At 39.3% G+C, this 23,760-nt stretch overlaps 1 protein-coding gene across 1 annotated transcript in view; it reads right to left on the bottom strand.

The window, feature by feature from the left end:
- The window catches only part of LOC106093249 (zinc finger protein 2), a 147,576-nt gene that overhangs the window by 13,860 nt on the left and 109,956 nt on the right, over positions 1–23,760 (bottom strand). Inside the window, exons 6-7 of the mRNA XM_059360796.1 lie at positions 17,140–18,795; positions 6,967–8,594 (exon numbers count right to left, since the gene is read on the bottom strand). Coding sequence (XP_059216779.1) covers positions 6,967–8,594; positions 17,140–18,795 — 3,284 coding nt within the window. The remainder of the gene's footprint in view (positions 1–6,966; positions 8,595–17,139; positions 18,796–23,760) is intronic.

The following is a 23,760-nucleotide window of genomic DNA, read 5'->3' as shown; positions in this document are numbered from 1 at the left end:
ATCAGGTTATGAACCGATTTGAACCATACTTGGCACAGTTTTTGGATATCGTAACAAAATACTACGTGCCAAAATTCATTCAAATTGGGTAAGAATTGCGCACTCTAGAGGCTCAAGAAGTCAAGACCCAAGATCGGTTTATATGACAGCTATATCAGGTTATGGACCGATTTAAACCATACTTGGCAAAGTTGTTGGGTATCATAACAAAACACGTCGTGCGAAATTCCATTGCATTCGGATAAGAATTGCGCCCTCTAGAGGCTCAAGAAGTCAAGACCCAAGATCGGTTTATATGGCAGCTATATCAGGCTATGGGCCGATTTGAACCATACTTGTCACAGTTGTTGGATATCATAACAAAACACGTCGTGCAAAATTTCATTCTGATCGGATAAGAATTGCGCACGCTAGAGGCTCAAGAAGTCAAGACCCAAGATCGGTTTATATGGCAGCTATATAAGGTTATGGACCGATTTGAACCATACTTGGCACAGTTGTTGGATGTCATAACAAAACACGTCGTGCAAAATTTCATTCTGATCGGATAAGAATTGCGCACGTTAGAGGCTCAAGAAGTCTAGACCCAAGATCGGTTTATATGGCAGCTATATCAGGTTATGAACCGATTTGAACTTTACTTGGCGCAGTTGTTGGATATCATAACAAAACACGTCGTGCAAAATTTCATTCCAATCGGATAAGAATTGCGCACTCTAGAGGCTCAAGAAGTCAAGACCCAAGATCGGTTTATATGGCAGCTATATCAAAACATGGACCGATATGGCCCATTTACAATACCAACCGACCTACACTAATAAGAAGTATTTGTGCAAAATTTCAAGCGGCTAGCTAAACTCCTTCGGAAGTTAGCGTGCTTTCGACAGACAGACGGACGGACGGACGGACAGACGGACGGACATGGCTAGATCAACATAAAATGTCATGACGATCAATAATATATATACTTTATGGGGTCTCAGACGAATATTTCGAGTAGTTACAAACAGAATGACGAAATTAGTATACCCCCCATCTTATGGTGGAGGGTATAAAAATGCATGAAATCCTTATTTGAATCGGTAGTTCGGTTCATATAATTTAATTTTTGAAGATTATTTCATGCAAAAGTGTACCGTGACTGCTTCTCAAATGGTGCATCTGCTTGCCCAATTTTGGCATACTCTTTCCAACATTTCGGCGGGTGTCTCACGAATAAATGCTTCAATATTGCCTTCCATAGTGCTAGCCAATGTAGATGTTGATCTTCCTCTAATAAATCCATGTTGAGATACAGAAAATACAGAGCTTTGCATATGAATGATCCTACTCGTCACCAATTTCTCAAACAGTTTTGGAATAGCACTAAGTTTTGCTACTCCTCTTGAATTTTCCACGTTACCTCTACTTCCTTTGTTATGAAGTGGGATAACAAAGCTATCTTTCAGCAGAGCAGGAAAACATTCAGAGGATAAAGAGTAGTTGAATAAATCCGTTAAGAGAACATACAACGAAGTCGCACAGTTCCTTAACACTGCAGATGGCATTCAATCTTATCTTAGATATCGTGTTGAAAGTGTTTATCGCAAAAAAAGTGAAAGTGTTTATCGCAAAAAACGTCGGCGAATATATTCGCAATCTCAGCTGTGTCAGAAGATTCCGTATTAAGATATTTAAGGGTGTTAAGGAAGGCTAGTATATTTCCTTTTGGAATTGACAGAACTAAAAAATTTCTTAGGGTTAGCGTTAAGGCTATTTCTCAAAATATCTTCCTTAGCTATCGTTACTTAAACATTGATACCTAATATATCTCGCGTAATTTACGTTAGAGTTATCTCTTTTAAACTTCTTAAAATGTCTGTTTCTTCAGTTTCTCAGCCTTCTCCTTAATTCTTTGCAAAACCCGGGAGGACTGGAGGTCGCTCATACGAGTTGTTGGTACGGATAATGTGAAACACGAACACAATGTGTCGTAGAAAGAGAAGTGCCAGATCGAGACATGTACATCTAGAGAGGGCCAGACGACGTAAAATAAGGAATTGCAAAGAATCGTGAAGTCTGTGCGCTTTAAATTGTATCGATATTCAGTTTTCTTCGGATTTCTCTTTAATCGATAAAACGTATTGTCAATATTAATGGACGCCGTAAGCGTAGGATGATAGGTATGTTCAGGAGTAATAAAAAAGAAGGCGTTAATCTCCTTCTTATATTCCAACAATGTTCGTGATCTTACCGTCCTTGTGGTTATTACCCTTATGGCCTGTCTACTATCCGTAAAGATGTTCACACACGCGACGTCCTCGTGTTAACACCACACCACCTCACGCATTCCGTGATCGCCCGGATCTTCGCTTCAGGACCGTATTATAGTCAGGCAGTCTAAAACAGATCTCAGTTCTCAATGTAGACCCCCAGGCCTACTCTGTCCTCTAGCTATGATCCATCCATGTAACATAGTCTTCCAGATGGCAATACTAGGGTTCCGTCAATCCAAGACTGTGCCGCTGACTGCAGTGCCACGCACTCGACCTCAAGAAACAAGATTTGTTGCCTCAACCAACGTTGGTGTTGAGGTTATTGTCCAGTTTATGTTATGTTATCAAAAATAAAACTTGCATAAAGCGTGCGTCGGTTAGTTGAAATCCGGTATGGCAGTTAGCACAACTATCGGTAGGGTAACAAGCAAAACTACAGTAAGGGTGTTGTGCTAACTCTTTGGTGGTAATGCAGAAATTAAAACGTTGTTGATACAATTGGCAGAAGCAAAATAATTTTTTTTTTGCGGAAATGACTGATGGAACTGATTTATCGGTAAGTAAAAATTGCAAATTTTGCCCGCGCCGAACGGCGTGCCCCAGTGCGACAGCTCTTTGGAGAGAAGTTTTACACGGCATAGTACCTCACAAATGTTGCCAGCATTAGGAGATAAAATATCGGTAAGTAGCATCTTCTTTTTACTCTGATTATTGAATTGTGGTTAAGATAGCTTTTGAACTATGAAAATAACCAAGCTGTAGTTCAAACAATTGAAAATGTTTGGTCATTATTATCTTTTTGTTCTTATGATCGAATTCTAACCAATAATTTCTCTGGGAGCGGAAACCTCTTCCCTTCCTTCCAGGTTTCCTATTGTCGCCTCGATTGTACCGCGATGGTGTGACCTGCCCATATCCCCTATCCACTCTCCCACCGCCTTAAGTCCCATAGCCACAGTGGATGCCTCACACTTATTCTGTATGTCTGTGGGTCGGATATCAAGAATGGTCTCCATTACCCTAGTAAGAGTGGTCCACATCGCTACGCCTATGCCAAGACAACATGTTCTCTAAACCTGTTGTATAGTCCTAATGTTGCATTTTTTCTCCATAGCAGAACACCGAACTACTGAGGCGTAAGTAAGTATTGGTCTAATCACGCTCCTGTAGAGCCAGTGGACTATCCTCGGATTCAGGCCCGTCTACACACAGGCCAACATATGTGAACCTTCTCAGAACGCTCCTCAATGTGACACTTCCAATTCAGTTTCCTGTCCAAGTTCACACCTAAGTATTTGAACTTGTCAGATATGGAAACCGTTTAATTGAGGAAACGTGGTGCGTTAAATTTGCCTGCCACCGTTTTCCTCGTGAGCAGGCATATTTCAGTATTCTCTGGATTAACATTGAGACCTCTGGGTCTAGCCCAGTCATATGCCATCGGCCCTTCTGCATTGCTGGTTCAGATCCTTACTCCTTAGAAGTACTAAAACATAGTCTGCGTACCAGACGGGCTCAAATCCCAGTCAGTCAGCATCCGTAATACGTCATTTATGGTGGGCAACCAAAGAAATGGCGTGTCTTGTGCCACTTTCTCCCTTATATTAATGTCATCGGACACACAATTTATCCATCTGTTCCTTACTAGCATATGGTTTTGCTAGTCTCTAAGGACCCGGTCCACCCCGTACTGGTCTAAGAATTGGATCAGTGTGTCGGTCCTCACATTGTTAAAAGCCCCATCGATGTCAACGCATGCCGCCCTTGACATAGGCATGCTGTTTGTTTCTGAGCAGTTCGCTGGATGTCCTACTCTTTATCATGGTGTCCACAATACGTTCCATGGTTTTGACTAGAAAGGACGTAAGGCTTATAGGTTTGTAGGCCATTGGTGTCGTATAACTTGGCTTGGCGGGCTTGGGTATAAATACCACCCTTGCGTCCTCCCGAGCTTTCGTAGTAAACACAAGTCCCACAGCAACCATAGTGGTTGGTGTGTGTTGCTATCTTTGGCTTTCCTTTTTCATTTGCATCTCCGATCATTGAGCTCGTCTCGAAAGAGAAACAAACAAAAATTGGAAAATATGACCGGTAAAATTGCATCCAACTATTATGTTTGATTATATTAATGTCATCGGACACACAATTTATCCATCTGTTCCTTACTAGCATATGGTTTTGCTAGTCTCTAAGGACCCGGTCCACCCCGTACTGGTCTAAGAATTGGATCAGTGTGTCGGTCCTCACATTGTTAAAAGCCCCATCGATGTCAACGCATGCCGCCCTTGACATAGGCATGCTGTTTGTTTCTGAGCAGTTCGCTGGATGTCCTACTCTTTATCATGGTGTCCACAATACGTTCCATGGTTTTGACTAGAAAGGACGTAAGGCTTATAGGTTTGTAGGCCATTGGTGTCGTATAACTTGCCTTGGCGGGCTTGGGTATAAATACCACCCTTGCGTCCTCCCGAGCTTTCGTAGTAAACACAAGTCCCACACCAACCATAGTGGTTGGTGTGTGTTGCTATCTTTGGCTTTCCTTTTTCATTTGCATCTCCGATCATTGAGCTCGTCTCGAAAGAGAAACAAACAAAAATTGGAAAATATGACCGGTAAAATTGCATCCAACTATTATGTTTGATTATAATTTCCATCGTGTCTTTACAAGTCCTAAAGTTGTCCTAATTTATTGGAGATAAAATAAGAAAAGGCTGTAGAACAAAAAATCAGAAACGTTATTGCAGTTGTAAACATTTTTCTTTCTTTGCCCACTAATTGATGTGAAATGACCTAGCGTCAACCGAAAGTGTTATACAAAACTTGCTCTAAAGGATAAAAGTCTCCTGACTAATATTTTTTTAAAACATTTCCTCACTTAAAGGGGGCATTAAGTTCGTGTCCGACAGTAAAACTTAATATTTTTTGTGATTACTTTTTGTATATATAAATTTTGAAACAGACTTTCGAATTTCAATTATTGGGACATTCCCATTATATATGATAAAATGTAAACAAAAGTGCTATGTTATCAGTGATCTTTTTGTAGTTTTTCAAAAATGTAATTGTGAAAAAATGGCTATTTCACTGTGAAACACGAAATTAATTTCCACCTTTTTGTAAACATGCAATTTGACTCGTCGAATTTCGTTAAAGATTTTCGTAACTAAATCATTATTCAAAAAATCTTTTCTTTATAAAAAGTTTTTCTTGGAAGAAAATACAAATTTAAGAAGTACATTTTTAAATGTTTTAAATAATGCTTCACTGTGCACAAATCTACGGTCAAAGCCAACAGCACCAACAAATTTCTAGTAGAATTTTCGTCCCTCAATCACTATGAGCTCCTCATCAATTGCCTTATGAATTATGGAATTCAAATCAATTCGATATCGGTCTATATGTCAGCTATATCAAACCTGGACTGATCAGGGCCAAATTGAAGAAGGATCTCGAAGGGCCTAACACAACGCACTGTCCCAAATTTTAACAAAATCGGATAATAAATGTGGCTATTATGGACCTAAGACTCTAAATCGGTGGATCGGTCTATATGGGGCCTATATCAAGATATAGTCCGATATAGCCCATCTTCGAACTTAACCTGCTAATGGACAAAAAAAGAATCGGTGCTAAGTTTCAGCTCAATATCTCTATTTTGTAAAGACTGTAGCGTGATTTCAACAGACAGACGGACGGACATGGTTAGATTGTCCTAGAATTTTACGCTGATCAAAAAAGAGCTGCCTTGAAAAACTCTAGCTCGTGTTAGGAAGAAGGTATCGGAATAAAATTTGGATTAGCGTAAAGTGGGCGACTAAAACAAGTTACAGCAATTCTTACCGCCAACATTTTATTAAAATTTTGGCTTTTTTCGCTAAAATTTTGTCCTTAGAAAATTCATTCAAATTTAGTCCTATATAGAGTATTGACCCCATAAAATGGGGTGATGAAGTTTGAAACAGTGAGTTTTGATAAACCTCTACCAGAACACACTGTGCCAATTTTCATCGAATTGGGTAGTAAATGGATCTTTTATGGCCTTAATACCCTAAATCGGGAGATTAGGCGGTCGGTCTATAGGCCAAAATTGGATAGGGGTCTACCAGAACTCACAGTGTCAAATTTCGTCGAAATTGGATGGAAAACGACCAATTTATTGCTATATATCGGTTGTATATAACTAAGTTCCGATTTTATAATATCATAAGGTCAGGTTTATATGCAGAGAATACGAAATCATCAAAAATTTTTAGGAAAATTAATTCACTACTAAAATATCTGGAAATTTATAAATACCCAAAGAGGTGCGTTGGGTTTAAACATGGCTTTGCTTATAATATTCTTAACCCTTACATTTACCTATACATGTAATCATTTTTCTTTTTTATTAAAATAAGCAGTTTGTAACAGAATTGCATATGTGCATTACACCTTGGCATTATTGCCCAATAGGCTATCTTTTTCTTTAATAGGTTGAATATACGTAATTCGAATATGAAGAGCTAAAACTGTCTACTTATGAGGAATGTTGAATGTGTAAAGTTGTAGTGTTGTAAAGTTGTCTTTTTAGGGATAGCTTTTAGAACATGATCATGCCATGCCCCATTGACTCTTGTGGTTTTAATTCTTAAAATGTTATTGTATTTTCTTGAAGCATTGCTACAGTATTAGCCGGGGCGTAACAAAGACGGCTAATTTTAATTTAATTTACCTGTGGGTTTGTAACAACCGAAACATTTTTTTTATATTTCGTATTCTGGCCTTCAAATGTCACCGGCGTGGGTGTTTTCTCCAGTGGTGGCGTTCTTCTGTGGTCTGCAGGAGTGTTTTCTGTTGGTCCACTGTCTGTAGCAGCTGGTGTTGTATGTCCAGTGGAGATCGCATTAGTTCCACTTATTAGCAAGGGGGGAGTCAAATTCATTATATTCAAAGACATGAGATGGTGAAACTGAATTATATTTAACATCTCAACTGGGTTTAGAGCAAATCCCGAAGCAGCGGCAGCAGTGGCAATTTTCTGCAGGTTATGTAGTGTGCTCATGTCCTCTGAATTTGAGTTGGTTTTTTGGCCATAATTTTGATACAATTCATCTGTGTCCGGAGGACGCGCTTTCACTGGTTCTGTTATCACAGTTGGTGGCATCTCTTGATCTACTGGTTGGGTTGGTGTTGCTTGTAATTCATTCCGAACTGGTTCGGGAGATGGGGCAACGAATAAATTATTTTCATCGCGTGAAACTTTACTTTCAATTTCGGAATCTTCGCTACATTTAAACGCATTTCTGGATTCGTTATGTGTAATTTCCATATGACTTTCGAGAGCCTGTACCGTGCGAAAGCTTCGCATGCATATCCTACACTTTGTTGTATCACGTATCGTATGGTATACTAGATGCGTTGACAACTTTTCTCGAGTTTTAAATGCAAGAGAACAATGTTTACAGCGATACTTGTAAACATGTCTCTCGGAAATGACTAAATTGATATGTTTATCGTTGTAGTGGGTGAACATGGCAGCGGGAGTGGGAAAGCGCAAAGCGCAGCTATTTTGTGTGGCATTATAGGCTAAACAAAGATATTCTCCTTGTTTAATTATGTAATGTTTCATTTGCTGGGCATGCAGGAGCAACTGTTGTTCTCTCTTAAAAACTGCATCGCATTGCTGGCAACAGTATATGTCGGGCGCGGAGTCCAGAGATTCAGATACGTTTGTACTATTGGAAATTCTCCTATCCGCTACCGCCAGCTTATTCTCCTTACATTGATTAGAATCAGTTTCTTTTGCCACAAGAGATCGTAGTTGACTTATAAGGCGGATGAGCCCATCTCTACCGACACTGTGTAAGTTCAACAAGTGAGTATCGAACTCTTGTACATCCATAAAAACATCATGGCACAGGGGACATTGGATTTGTGCTGGAAATATGTTTAGATTGCCTGGTTTCTCATCCTTGTTCACATTGCTCTTTTCGCTTGCAGTTAGCAAAGAGCTTTGTGAATCGCTGTCATTAAACTCACCACCTGAAAGCACTTCTTGCTTCCCCACAGAGTCAGGAGAAACGGAATTGATGTTGCTTGGTGACCGAAATATAAGCTCTCCATTCCCCTTATCCTGGTGCAATAATTCCATGTGAAGTTTCATGTCATGTTTGTTATACGCAGAAAAGGGACAATGAAAACAGCGAAAAATCATGTTTGACATGTCACTTTGATCATTATCAAAGTATGCGATGTTTGAACAGACATCTCTTTGGTCAGTTGCAATTGTACTCGATCCAGCTGAATCGTATCCTGCAATTTCTAAAGGTTTCTCATCGCTTGTACGCGGCTGATTTATTTCTGAAAAAAGAAACATAAAATACAGCAATTTATAATACAGTTTTATGAAATGCAGTAATAAAATACAGGTAATAATTGTATTTGTAATGCCATTGTTTAATTCCAAATTAAATATAATTCATTGCAATTGCTTTTCGTTCCAACTTCATTTTGTAATGACTTTTATGCATTGCTAGTAACTACTTCTTTCATGCGACTTTGTGCTTTCGGCACAAAGTTCAAATGTCAAAGTACTAACTAGCATTGAGCGACACTTTGCAACACCAACGCTTACTTGTTGTTTTTTTTTTCGAATTTTCCTAAATCGTTCTTTCAGTGGTTTGATAAGGTTACCACATTTGATTTTTTTGGGTTTCTTTAGCCAAAATGTTGCCATTTATATATACAAATTAATATGGCACCAACCAATCAAATTCATACAATATATGTTGTTGTAATTACAACCAAAACCCACCCCTTTGAAATTTATAAATATCTAGCTGACCCGGGCACGCTCCGCTGCGCATTCTTTTACTTTATATGGAACAAAAGTTTCCTTGGAATATTTATTTTCAACAATTAAAGATCTTTTAGTGAAATACCATGCTACGAAAATAGTATATCGCTTGACGAACAGCTTAACAATATAAGTACTTTTATCTGAATGCCATATGATCTTTATTGGTCTACGAATTTCAGTTTGGATGTAAGGTGTATTATATTCTTTAAATACGTCATTTCAGCCCGATATTTTCATAATGTCCGATTTAGTGGTGTTTTCGGGGAAAGGTGGCCCCCAGACACTTGCCCCTGGAAAAATATCAGCATCGTGCTCTTCTCTCAAATACCATTTATTTAAACCGCATATTGCCATTGGCTTAAAAGGAGTTTACAGGATGAGTCGTCCCCCAAACATATGGCCCCAAAATAGGTTATTAAATTTGTTTTCTATTCTCAAATACCTTTAATTTGAGCCACATATTGGCATGGTCGAAAAATTTTTTCCCTTTTGGGGGTGTTTTGGGAAAGGGATGATGCCGTAAATACATGGTCCCCATATATCCATAGTCGGCAAACATGACCGGATTGGGGGTGTTTTGGGGGTGGTCACTCAGAGAGTTGGCCTTGAAAATATCGAATTCGTGTTTCACTTTAAAAACCCTCTTATTTGAGCCTCATATTGTAATAGTCAGAAAATAATCACTATTTTGGTGGTGTGATGGGGCTGAGGTGGCCCCATAGACACTTTTCCCAAATATTGATGTCAAATTCGTGCTTTACTCCCAAAGACCTTTCATTTGAGCCCCATATTGCTATGGTCGTAAATTTGTCCCCTTTGGGGGATGTTTGTGGTCAGAAGCGCCCCCCCCCCAAACACTTGGTCCCATATTTGAATATTAGATTCGTATTCTACATTCAAATACCTTTTATTTAAGACCCATATTCCCACGGTCAGTAAATAAAACCTGTTTGGGGGCTATTTTTGGGAAGGGGTGGACCCCCAGAAACGTGGTCCCACATTTGGATATCAGATTCGTATTCTACTCGCAAATACCTTTCATTTAAGTCCCATATTACAATTGTTGGTAAATATGTCCGATTTAGGGGTGTTTCGGGGCTTGGGGTGGTCCTCCTAGCAATTGGTCCGACAATTGGATATCAGATACGTTTTCTTATCCTAAATACCTTTTATTTGAGTCCCATATTGCCGTGATTGGTCTAAAAATATGTTTGGTAGGTTTTTGGGGGTCGGGCAGCCCCCCTAGGTACCCCATCCGAAATTGGGATACCAAATTTTTATTTTTAGGGTACTATGTGAGAGCACACAAAATTTCGCTTAAATCGCACCACCCATCTCCGAGATCTGGCGTTTCTGAAAATTAGGGAAAGGGGGAGGATCCGCCCCCCTTCAGATATCAAGAAATGTAGTACCCTATTTTCACCACGGGGTCATTATGCACCATCTTTGAAAATTTTAAGAAAATCGGTTCAGCCCTTTCTGAGTCTATAAGGAACACACAAACATACAAACAAACAAACAAATAAACAAATCTACAAACAGATACAAATTGATTTTTATATATAAGATGAAACACAAAAATATTTACAAAGAAACGCATTCAGCTTTTTAAGAAATTCAAATAAGAACAGTGAAACGTGCAAAATAAAGTGACCAGTGGTAATATATGCATTTACTACAAAAACAAAAGGCCTCTTTGTTAGTCCCTTACAAAAATCAAAGGCTTAAGCACAAAACAAGTAAGAGCGTGCTAAGTTCGGCCGGGCCGAATCTTATATACCCTCCACCATTGATCGCATTTGTCGAGTTCTATGCGCGGTATCTCTTTTTAGACAAACATAGAATATTGAATAAGAACTGTTATCCTACTGGAGCTATATCAAGTTATAGTCCGATTCGGACCATAATTGAATGCTGATTGACATTGTAGAAGTCATTGTGTATTATTTCAGTTCATTCGGATAAGAATTGCGCCTTGTAAGGGCTCGAAAAGCAAAATCGGGAGATAGGTTTATATGGGAGCTGTATCAAGCTATTGATCGATTCAGACCATACCAGATACGTATGTTGAAGGTCATGAAAATTTCAAATCAAAATTTCAGCCAAATCGGATGATAATTGCGCCCTCTAGAGGTTCGAGAAGTCAAGATTCCAGATCGGTTTATATGGCAGCTATATCAGGTTCTATATCGATCTACGCCATACTTAGCGCAGTTATTGGAAGTCATAACAAAACACCTCATGCAAAATTTCAGCCAAATCGGATGAGAATTGCGCCATCACTTGGCTCAAGAAGTCAAGATCCAAAATCGGTTTATATGACAGCTATACCAGATTATAAACCGATTTGAATCATACTTAGCACAGTTGTTGAAAGTAATACCAAAACACTATGTGCAAAATTTCAGTTAAATCGCACGATAATTGCGCCCTCTAGAGGCTCAAAAGGTCAAGACCCAAGAACGGTTTATATGACAGCTATACCAGATTATGAACCGATTTGAACCATACTTGGCACAATTGTTGAATGTCATAACAAAACACGTCGTCCAAAATTTCATTCCAATCGGAAAATATTTGCACCTTCTAGAGGCTCAAGAAGTCAAGACCCAAGATCGGTTTATATGGCAGCTATATCAGGTTATGAACCGATTTGAACCATACTTGGCACAATGGTTGGATATCATAACAAAATACGTCGTGCAAAATTTATTCAAATCGGATAAGAATTGCGCACTCTAGAGGCTCAAGAAGTCAAGACCCAAGATCGGTTTATATGGCAGCTTTATCAGGGTATGTACCGATTTGAACCATACTTGGCACAATTGTTGGATATCATAACAAAATACGTCGTGCAAAATTTTATTCCAATCGGATAAGATTTGCGACTTCTAGAGATTCAAGAAGTCAAGACCCAAGATCGGTTTGTATGGCAGCTATATCAAAACATGAACCGATATGGCCCATTTACAATACCAACCGAGCTACACCAATAAGAAGTATTTGTGCAAAATTTCAAGCGGCTAGCTTTACTCCTTCGGAAGTTTGCGTGCTTTCGACAGACAGACGGACGGACATGGCTAGATCGACATAAAATTTCGCGACGATCAAGAATATATATACTTTATGGGGTCTCAGACAAATATTTCGAGTAGTTACAAACAGAATGACGAAATTAGTATACCCCCCATCCTATGGTGGAGGGTATAAAAATTATTATATGTACTATTTGTTTTGTGTGTTGAAATTATTTTCTTTTATACCCTTCACCATTGAATATGGTGTATACTGATTTCGTTAATCCGTGTGTAACACATCGAAATATTTATCTGAGACCCAACAAAGATTATACAATATTGATGGTCTTAAAATACCGGCCGATACGGGATGACTATGAGCACCACACAGGCTGGAAGAAGCTTAGCTGAAAGCTAAGGGAAGCTTAGCTTAGCTTAGCTGAAAGCTACCGGGCGCGTCCACAGGTTGCGGAAGGTGAAAAGCTCCGTTTTTATGCGGAGTAGCTGCAAATGCGGCCGCGGGCAGTCAGCGATTTTCGAGAGGAGAGTCTCAGTGAGGAGTCAGGTGGCACTAGCTCTTAATTAAATACTGAGTGCCAATGATACTCGAGATGACAAGGCGAGTTAATGGCGACTTCAAATAACCAATGGCCAACATCAGCGTCTGTTCCTAGGTTAGGAGCGGCTGGCGGCGAGCGTCGTATCTTGGAGCAAGCGGCTCGCCACAACGAGGGATACATGCAATCCCACAAAACCCATGTGGTTGGAGCGCTGGGCCAGTAACCCGCCCCCGGAAAACATAGAACTACTATGAGAAACAAAGAAATAGTGAAAATGGACCCCCCCAACGTTGACGACCCACACAAACAAAAAAAGGACCATGATTTGCGGATCTGCACCTGGAATGTTCGCACTCTTTATAGAGAAGGTGCAGTATACGCGCTGGCGGATGTATTAGACAAGTACAGATGCTACTTTGGACTAAGTAAGCAGTTTAGAAACAAAGCCACCTCTAGACAGACGAAGACTACACTTTACAAGACACTGATACTACCCGTGCTGTTATGTGGTTCTGAAGCATGGGTACTTGTGAAAGCAGATGAGGCAGTGCTTGGAGTATTTGAGAGAAAGATTCTTCGTAAAATATATGGACCAGTTTGCGTTAACGGAGAATATAGGCGACGTATGAACCACGAGCTGTATGAGCTGTATGACGACGATAGCATAGTTACACGCACCAACACGCTGCGTTGGCTAGGTCATGTTGTCAGAATGGATGAAGAAGCTCCAGCAAAGAAGTCTTTTGAAGGCAAACACGGTGGTACACACAAACCGGGAAGACCAAAAGCCCGATGAAAAGATCAAGTTATGGGAGACACCTCGAAACTTGGTGTCAGAGATTTTAAAATGAGCGCAGAAAATCGAGGCGCTTGGAACGCTATTCTACGTTCGGCTAGTGGAAGAAATATTCTGTCATAGCCAATTAAAGTAAAGTAAGATGGTCTTAACATTCCAAGTCGATTTAGACATGTCCGTGCGTCTGTTGAAGGCACACTAACTTTCGAAGGAATAAAGCTAGGGGCCTGAAATTTTGCACAAATACTTCATATTAGTGTTGATCAGGTGGGATTGTAAATCGGTTTAGGTTTTGATAAAAATCGATTTCCCGATTTTATTTCTTGAGCCCCTATAGAGCGCAATTCTTATGGGATTTGGCTGAAATTTTGCACAATGACTTCAACTATGATCCTATAAGGAACGGGGAAAGAACTTGAAAAATGAGATCCATTCTGGAGGGTATATAAGATTCGGCCCGGACAAACTTAACACGCTTTTATATGTTAAATTTTTTATCTCAAGTTTCCTTGAAAAAGAACATCTATGATTTGTTTTTAAGTTTAAAGTTCACTTTATAGATCACCATGTTTCATACAACAAACATTACAAAGCTTTATCTTTTGTCTTCATTCAAAAACAAATGAATTACATTTTACTCAATAAATCTAGTTAAATTGACAGCAATTGCTTTATAAATGTGTAATATGTGTACGAATTGCATTCTTACTAGTAAAATCGTGTTAAACTGCTATTACACAATAACTTGTCATATGAACTGTCAATTTCTGTATTCTGTATTCGCTCTAATCAGCATGTATTATCATATGTATTGTACTTTTATTTATATGGAACAAAATTTTCCTTGGGGTATTTACGAAAATAGTATATCGCTTGACAAACAGTTTAACAATAAAAGTGCCTTTATCTGAATCCCAAATAATCTTTATTGGTCTACGAATTTAAGTTTGGATGTAAGGTGTACTCCATTCTTAAAATACTTTATTTCAGCCCGATATCCTCATGATGTCTAATTTAGGGGTGTTTTTGGGGGTAAGGTGATCCCCCAGACTCTTGGCCCTGAAAAAATACCATCGTGGTCTTCTCTCAAATACCATTTATTTTAATCCCATATTGCCATATGTTTTGAGTGGAGTTTACAGGATCGGGCGTCCCCCAAACACATTGTCCCAAATAGTATATCAGCAACGTGCTCTATTCTCATATATTTAAACCCCATAATGCAATTGACCTCAAAATTGGACATTAAATTCCTTTTGAAATCTCTAATACCATTCACTTAAACCCATTATTGAAAAGGCCAGCAAATATGTCCGGTTTGGGGTATGGGCCCTAAAAACTATGAACATGGAGTTCCACTGTCTTGAAGACCCAAATTGTCTTGGTGAGCAAATACGTCCTACTTGGGGGTTGTTATGGTGGTGGAATGGCCCCTAGACAGTTGGTCCCTAATGTTGATGTCAGATTCATGGTCTACTCCCAAATACCCTTGATTTGAGCTCCATTTTTCTATATTCGGCAAACATGACATGCAGGGGGAGTGTACTGGGGGATGGGGCGCACCTCAGTGACTTGACTTTGAAAATATATATCAGATTCCGTGTTCTACTCTAAAATACCTCTTATTTGAGCCTTATATTGCAATGGTCGGCAAATACTTCCTATTTGGGTGGTGTTATGGGGGTCGGGTGGCCCCATAGACACTTTTCCCGAACATTGATATCAGATTCGTGCTTTACTTCCAAAGACCTTTCATTTGAGCCCATATTGCTATGGTCGTAACTTTGTCTTCTTTGGGGGGTGTTCTCGGGGATGGGCGGCCCTTTGAAAACTTGGCCCCACATTTGGATTTCGTATTCTACACTCAAATACCTTTCATTTAAGCCCCATATTGCCATGGTCAGTAAATAAGTCCTGTTTGGGTGGTATTTTGGGGAAGGGGTGGACCCCCAGAAACGTGGTCCCACATTTGAATATCAGATTCTACTCGCAAATACCTTTCATTTGAGTCCGACATTGCCATGGTCGGTAAATATGTCCGATTAAGGGGTGTTTTTGGGGTTGTGGTGGTCTCCCTAACACTTGGTCCGACAATTGCATATCAGATACGCTTTCTTATCCTAAATACCTTTCAGTTGAGTCCCATATTGTCGTGATTGGTGTATATATATATGGTAGATTTTGGGGTGGGACGTATCAATTGATGTGTACTACTTTCAGAGTTCCAATTTTTATACCCTCCACCATAAGATGGGGGGTATACTAATTTCGTCATTCTGATTGTAACTACTCGAAATATTCGTCTGAGACCCCATAAAGTATATATATTCTTGATCGTCGTGAAATTTTATGTCGTTCTAGCCATGTCCGTCCGTCCGTCCGTCCGTCGAAAGCACGCTAACTTCCGAAGGAGTAAAGCTAGCCGCTTGAAATTTTGCACAAATACTTCTTATTAGTGTAGGTCGGTTGATATTGTAAATGGGCCATATCGGTCCATGTTTTGATATAGCTGCCATATAAACCGATCTTGGGTCTTGACTTCTTGAGCCTCTAGAGTGCACAATTCTTATCCGATTGGAATGAAATTTTGCACGACGTGTTTTGTTACGATATCCAACAACTGTGCCAAGTATGGCTCAAATCGGTCCATAACCTTATATAGCTGTCATATAAACCGATCTTGGGTCTTGACTTCTTGAGCCTCTAGAGGGCGCAATTCTTATCCAATTTGAATGAATTTTGGCACGTAGTATTTTGTTATGATATCCAACAACTGTGCCAAATATGGTTCAAATCGGTCCATAACCTGATATAGCTGTCATATAAACAGATCTGGGGACTTGACTTCTTGAGCTTCTAGAGGGCGCAATTCCTATCCGATTTGGCTAAAATTTCGCAAGACGTTTTTTATTGTTACTTTCAACAACTATGTCAAATAAAGTACAAGTCGGTTTATAACCTGATATAACTGCCATATAAACCGATCTGGGATCTTGACTTCTTGAGCCTCTAGAGGTCGCAATTATTATCCGATTTGCCTGAAATTTTGTACGACGGATTCTCTCATGACCATTAACATACGTGTTTATTATGGTCTGAATCGGTCTATAGCCCGATACAGTCTCCATATAAATCGATCTCTCTATTTTACTTCTTGAGCCCACAAAGGGCGCAATTCTTATCCGAATTGGCTGACATTTTACACAGGTCTCTAACATAATATAATTTAATTGTGGTCCAAACCGGTCCATATCTTGATATCGCTCTAATAGCAGAGCAAATCTTTTCTTATATCCTTTTTTTTGCCTAAGAAGAGATGGCGGGAAAAGAACTCGACAAATGCGATCCATGGTGGAGGGTATATAAGATTCGGCCCGGCCGAACTTAGCACGCTTTTACTTGTTTAAATTCCATATGACAAGTCTTATCGTGTAATAACAGCTTTATGGATCAGTTTCAATATATGAGTATTTTCGTAAAATGTCATGTTTACATTATAAAGATCAATCGAAAGTAAGTCGAGGGTGTTTCAAAAAAGTTTAAATGGTTGGAAAATTCTACCACAATCACCAAATGGATTCCCTTTAAGATACTACACCCCCGGTGGAATGTGTATTCGTGAACCGATCGCTAAAATATTGGAATCAAAAGAAAAAATAGTTCATTATATTACCTGGGTCTGTAGATGTGAAACTAAAGTCACGAGAGGCTCCATTTTGGATATTTTTATCCGACTGATCTACGTCACATAACTTAAAGATGTCATCCAATCGACACTCAGATCGCTGTTCATCGTTTTCATCCATACGAATTATATTGTCAATTTGCAAATAATGCAAAGCCTTAATGTGATGAATCATATTGATCAGGGAATGCAATGTTATATTACACAATTTACAGTATAATCCCTTCTTTCCATTCCATTTGCTTGCTAGGTAAGGATTCTCAGCACCTTCCACGGACTTATCGTCGCCTCCCGAATTATCCATAGCAGTGTTGTTGATTTCCTTTCGCAATAGTTCATTTAGGTATTGGAATGTTACTCTCATAGTGTCGTGATGGGGATTCTTTGTATGTACTTTCAATTGTTGGATGGAATTCGAGAAAAAATCGCAGCAATTGCATTTAATTTGCATGGGATATATTCCCTTCTGATGGTGTTGCTGTTGGTAGTATTTTAACTTATTCTCGTTGTGTATGCCCCCCTCCCGCAGATGATTGACGAAATTTAATTTCTGCAGATGTTTATCGGTTTTACTGTGTAACTGGAAGTTTGCTCTAAGATTGGTCTTGTATTTGCAGAGGAAACAAATATAATTGTTATTTTGAACGGTCATGATTTCCGACCATACGCACGAAGGTGGCGATGACCGATCGTTGAAATTGTATTTGGTTGACTGTTTGGATTCAACCATTGGAGAAAATTGACTAGATCGATCAAGAGTCAAGTGTTGGTTAAGTTCATCAATGTCATTGGTGCTGAAATTTTCACATATTAAGCAACTGAAATATTCTGTAGGCCAGTCGTTTCTTCTGAAGGGGAGCTCTATACTAAGTGATGTCAAAGCCGAAGAATCTTCTTGTATCACACCATAACCCGAGTTAAATTCAAGTTGTTGTTTGTCTTCCGTATTAATTAATGTCACATCCTTATCGGAGCACAATTTTATTGTAGATGCAGAATTTTGGTGCAATAGGTGCATCATTATCTCTTGGTTGTATGGCAAATTTGAAAATTGTCGATCACTGATATTTTCTATGATTTGCTCACCCAATTGTTTATGGTTGTGCTGTTGTTGCTGTTGTTGAAGTACCGACAGGGCCTGCATTTGTTTGATGTTATTTTGCAATATCGTTAGGTTTTGCGTATGCTTATCACTGGTCATATGAATTCTCAAGTTTCGGGCTACGGCAGTCTCATAATTACACATGTCACACCTGAAGGACGGATTAGGTCTAAACCCTAATTCGTTAAGGCTTGGAGCATTCTTCAGTACCTTTGCTTCAGACTCAGAAGAACGAAGGGATTTACTTTCACCCTCACAATTGGAAAGAGTAATTTGAGGACGATGTTGGCGTATCATGTTGTATTGGTGTATGTAGTTTGTTGCAGTGTTATCCAATTTTACAATTCCATTAGCGGAGGTAGCCGCAGCCACAATACTGTGTGAACTGTTTAGTTCCTGGACGTTATTCAAATGTTTATCGGATTGCATGTGTATGGAAAGATTGCCTTTAGTGGTTGTCGAATAATTACAAATTTCGCAGCGATATGGCTTATATCCGCAGGAGTATGATTCTCCCCTTGCTAATCTTGGGTGTTGTTGGCCTAAAAAACAATACATGTTTTATGTTGATTAATACAAAAATATTTTCTGTGCTGAATGTTTTTAGGCAACGCAATTCGTAGCAAAATTTAAAAAAAAATATATATAAATTAGTTATTCTCTTTTAACTGTTGTTTTAACATTGTTGAACGGTTGAGTAGGGCGGACGTGTTTTTCTTCACTCCGTAGGATTATCTCTGAACATAATAATAGATACACTGAAAATATGTTTTTCCTAATTTTAAATATTCGATTCAAAAGCAAATTTAATTTAAAGATGACCAATTTTCCAAACATTTCCTTTGGTGAACAATATTTTTGTTGGTACTAAGGATTCTTTTGGTTCAAATGGTAGGTTAATAGATCCCTAACTTTGCGACTTGTTATTAAAGACAAAAATCTTATATGAAATTAAAAATATCGTTGAAAGTTAGGAAATTGACTTTAGGACAAGACGACAGCTAATCTTAGTTGAAGACGTAAACTAGAGTTAGAAATAGGGCTGTCTTTAAATAACAAGTTTTTTTAGGCAAAGATGCTAAGTTTAAACAAGAAAAAACGTGCAAAGTTTGAACTATATGTAGTTGTTGACCGATTTTGTCATGATCGTACTTGTCATGAACTACATGTAATAAAAAATATCACCTCGAAAATTTCAGGCAAATTGAATAATAATTGCGCCTTCGGTTCAGAAAGTCAAATTGGAAGATCGGTTTATATGGCAGCTATATAAGGATATGGACTGATTTAGTCCATACTTAGCACAGTTGTTGAAAATCATACCGTACCGTTATAGATCGACTTAAAGTCTTAGACGAATATTTCGAGGTGTTACAAATGGAATGACGTAATTAGTAAACCCACTTCCTGTGGTGGAGGGTATAAAAAGAATTTGTATAAGTCATTGTTCAACTGTGTATAACAAAATATTGGACTTTTTTTATCTGAAAATAAACCGATCTGAACCATATACGACACGGATTTCGAAAAGCCTAACATAAGTCACTGTGTCAAATTTCAGTGATATCGGATTATAAGTGCGCCTTTTATGGGGCCAAAACTTTTAATCGAGATATCGGTCTATATGGCAGCTATATCCAAATCTGGGCCGATTTGGGCCAAGTTTCAGATAAATGTCGAAGAGCCTAACACGACTCACTGTCCCAAATTTTGGCGAAATCGGACAAAGAATGCGCATTTTATGGCCCCAAAACCTTAAATCGAGAGTTCGGCCTCTACGGCAACTATATCCAAATCTGGACAGATCTGAGCCAAATTGAAGAAGAATGTCGAAGGGCCTAACACAACTCACTGTCCCAAACTTCGGCGACATCGGACAATAAATGCGCCTTTTAAGGGTCCTAGACCTTAAATCCAGAGATCGGTCTATTTGACAGCTATATCCAAATCTGGACCGATCTTTGCCATATTGCAGAAGTATGTCGAGGGGCTTAATTTAACTCACTGTCCCAAATTTCGGCGACATCGGACAATAAATGCGCTATTTATGGGCCCAAAACTTTAAATCGAGATATCGGTGTATTTGGTATATGAAGAAGATGTCGCAGGGCCTAACACAACTCACTGTCCCAAATTCCAGAAAAATCGGATAATAAATGTGGCTTATATGGGCCTAAGAACCTAAATCGGCGGATCGGTCTATATGCGGACTATATCAAGATATAGTCCGATATTGCCCATCTTGGAACTTAAATTGCTTATGGACAAAAAAAGAATCTGTTCAATGTTTCAGCTTTTTAAAGACTGTAGCGTGACTTTATCTTTATAGGGTCGGAAATGGATATTTCGATGTGTTGCAAACGGAATGACAAAATGTATATTCCCCATCCTTTGGTGGTGGGTACAAAAATAATAGTTGTGTTGACATCTGTAAAGTGAAATAAGAATTTCTAAGCGATCGAAGTTTGAAACGGATAATCCTGTCCGTTAATAAATAGGAAGTTAAATTTATCTTTGAATCGTAAATTTAAATTTATCTTAAAATCGTCTTTGTTTTAAAGTTTTGGTTCTTTAGCTCGTTATCATAATCGATAAGAAAAATCCAAAATTTTCTGTGTACGTATTTACACAGAAATTTTCCATCCACTCGGGATGGCAACGCCAAACTCCATTATTCGACAGGCAAATATTTCTGGCGAAAACACTTGGTTCGGATGTTGAGGACAAGTTCACTCCAATCTTATTTTCGCCATTTGGCTACCCCATTAGCTCCGACAAAAGAAGCTGGCCAGGCTATTCCTGAGTCAACATGTCCTAATGCTGTAACGTTCAGCAGAGAACTAAGTCGAACAGTAGTATTGCGGGTCCAAGGTCATTTGCTAACATCGTTAAGGACACATTGTTAATAGGGGTATAGCGATATTAATTAAAGAGAAGAAAAGTGCTGCATACCTTGGATAATGTGAAGTGGGATGATCGCTTGAATGTCATGGGTGGAATTGCCAGAACCTCCTCAGAATTATAAAGATGCAGTCTGGTATAGGGGCCGATTAAAACTAATATTTGTTAGTGAACAACGAACACGATAGTGCCATAAAGAAGTTAGATATCTCATTTCAAGAATGAATCAGATCCCCAATCAATACATGTCAGACTACGGGTCTGCAATCCCAATCCTTCATCTACCGACTGGAAGATCAGGCATTCGCACTAAACTTTGGCTGCCTTGAATATCTCAATATTTCCAAAGAAGTTGTGTCCTACGCCGTGCACTGTGGTCTCAACCTCAGTTTTTCTGTCCAAAACGATTTCAGCATTTTATTTAAAGCCTTTATAACTTTGAAGCTAGAAGTCTGATCGTTTAACAATTAGAATATATAAGCTTTCAGAAAATGCTTGAATTGGCCACCTTGTTAATAATATAGGGTGTGCTATTCTGGATTTGAAAAAGCTTTTTTAGGCAGGCAGCACGTTCAACCGACAAAGTATATGGACGATTACAAATAGTTAATAAAATATGTTTTTGGTTCTTTTCAGTGCTTAATTTTTACCGCTTTGTTAAAATTAAATTATGTATGCAAACTTTGGTTCTAACAACGCATATCTTTGTAGGTATTAAAAGCGTAACCCTTAAAAATTTGATTTAATACAATTTATTTACAGCACAATTGCAACTAACTACAAGTCTGGTATAATTAATTATTTAATTAAAAATAGATTCGTCTATTTACTCGCACTACAAAAGCGGTAGTGAAATAAACAAATGACAGAGTTGTCAACAGGAGACCAAAATATTATTATTTTTGGAACATATTTTAACAAGCTAAAAATCAGATTTTGGATAAAATTGGGGCAAAGTTTTGGTTGTATATCCAAAAAATTTATAAATTGTGATTCAATTTGTATGGAATCTATGCAAAATTTTAAACTAAGTAAGCCATATTAAAACCACTTACTGTTTTCCCGGCCGATACGGGATAACTATGAGCACCACACAGGCTGGAACTTTGAGCTCCGACTTGTGTGGTGCCCATCGTTATCACGGGAACCTCAGCTGAAAGCTACCGGGCGCGTCCACAGGTTGCGGATGGTGGAAAGCTCCATTTTTATGCGGAGTAGCTGATAATGCGGCCGCGGGCAGTCAGGGATTTTCGAGAGGAGAGTCTCAGTGAGGAGTCATGTGGCACTGGCTCTTAATTAAATACTGAGTGCCAATGATACTCGAGATGACAAGGCGAGTTATTGACGCCTTTAAATAACCAATGGCCAACATCAGCGACTGTTCCCAGGAGCGGCTGGCGGCGAGCGTCGGATCTTGGAGCAAGCGGCTCGCCACAACGTGGGATACGTGTGCAATCCCACAAAACCCATGCGGTTGGGGCGCTGGGCCAGTAATCCGCCCCCATAAAACTGAGAACTACTATGAGAAACAAAGGAGTAGTAAAAACGGACACCCCAACGTTGACGACCCACCCAAACGAGAAAAGGACCATGATTTGCGGATCTGCACCTGGAATGTCCGCACTCTTTATAGAGAAGGTGCAGTATACGCGCTGGCGGATGTATTAGAGAAGTACAAGGCAGATATTACCGCCTTACAGGAAGTGCGATGGACTGGGAACAACACCAAACGGTGACAAACTATACTATAGCTGCCATAACACGAGGCATGAATTTGGCTGTGGATTTGTGGTTAGTCGGAGACTGAAACACCTTGTCTCCAGCTTTACTCCGGTGGATGAAAGACTAGCCACGATCCGCATAAAAGCCAAATTCTTCAACATCAGCCTTATTTGTGTCCATGCCCCGACGGAAGACAAAGACGAGCAGACCAAGGATATTTTCTGCGAGCGCCTACAGAGAGAATATGACCGCTGTCCCGCCCATGATATTAAAATCGTTCTGGGAGATTTTATTGCAAAAACAGGGAAGGAAGACATTTTTGGTCCAACAGTCGGAAAGTTTAGCCTCCACGAGATAACGTCCAGTAATGGGTTGAGGCTGATAGATTTCGCCGCGGCAAAAAACATGGTAGTTAGTAGCACCAGATTTCAACATAAAAATATTCACAAAGCCACATGGCTGTCACCCGATCAAAACATGAGAAACCAAATTGATCACGTTGTGATAGATGGAAGGCATTCATCAAGTGTGTTAGATGTACGATCAATCCGTGGAGCGAATATAGATTCGGATCATTACCTCGTTGCAGCAAAGGTTCGCACACGTTTGAACATGGCGAGGAAAGTACGATCTGACACTGTAGGGAAGCTGGACATTGAAAAGCTGCAAACACAACAAATTGCAGTGGCATACTCCACTCGACTGACCCAACTGCTTCATGAAAGCACTCCTTGTTCCTATGATATAATGGCGCAGTGGCAAACTATTGCCCACTCTATGGAAAATGCCGCGAAATCCGTACTTGGGTACCGGAAGCCACCTTCAAGAAAACCATGGTACGACCAAGAGTGTCGAGATGCTACTGAAGCCAAGAATGCGGCATA

Source organism: Stomoxys calcitrans, chromosome 1 (genome assembly GCF_963082655.1).
Source record: "Stomoxys calcitrans chromosome 1, idStoCalc2.1, whole genome shotgun sequence".
Lineage (NCBI taxonomy): Eukaryota > Metazoa > Arthropoda > Insecta > Diptera > Muscidae > Stomoxys > Stomoxys calcitrans.
Note: the sequence above shows the minus strand (reverse complement) of the source record. Positions and strands in the feature narration are given on the sequence as shown.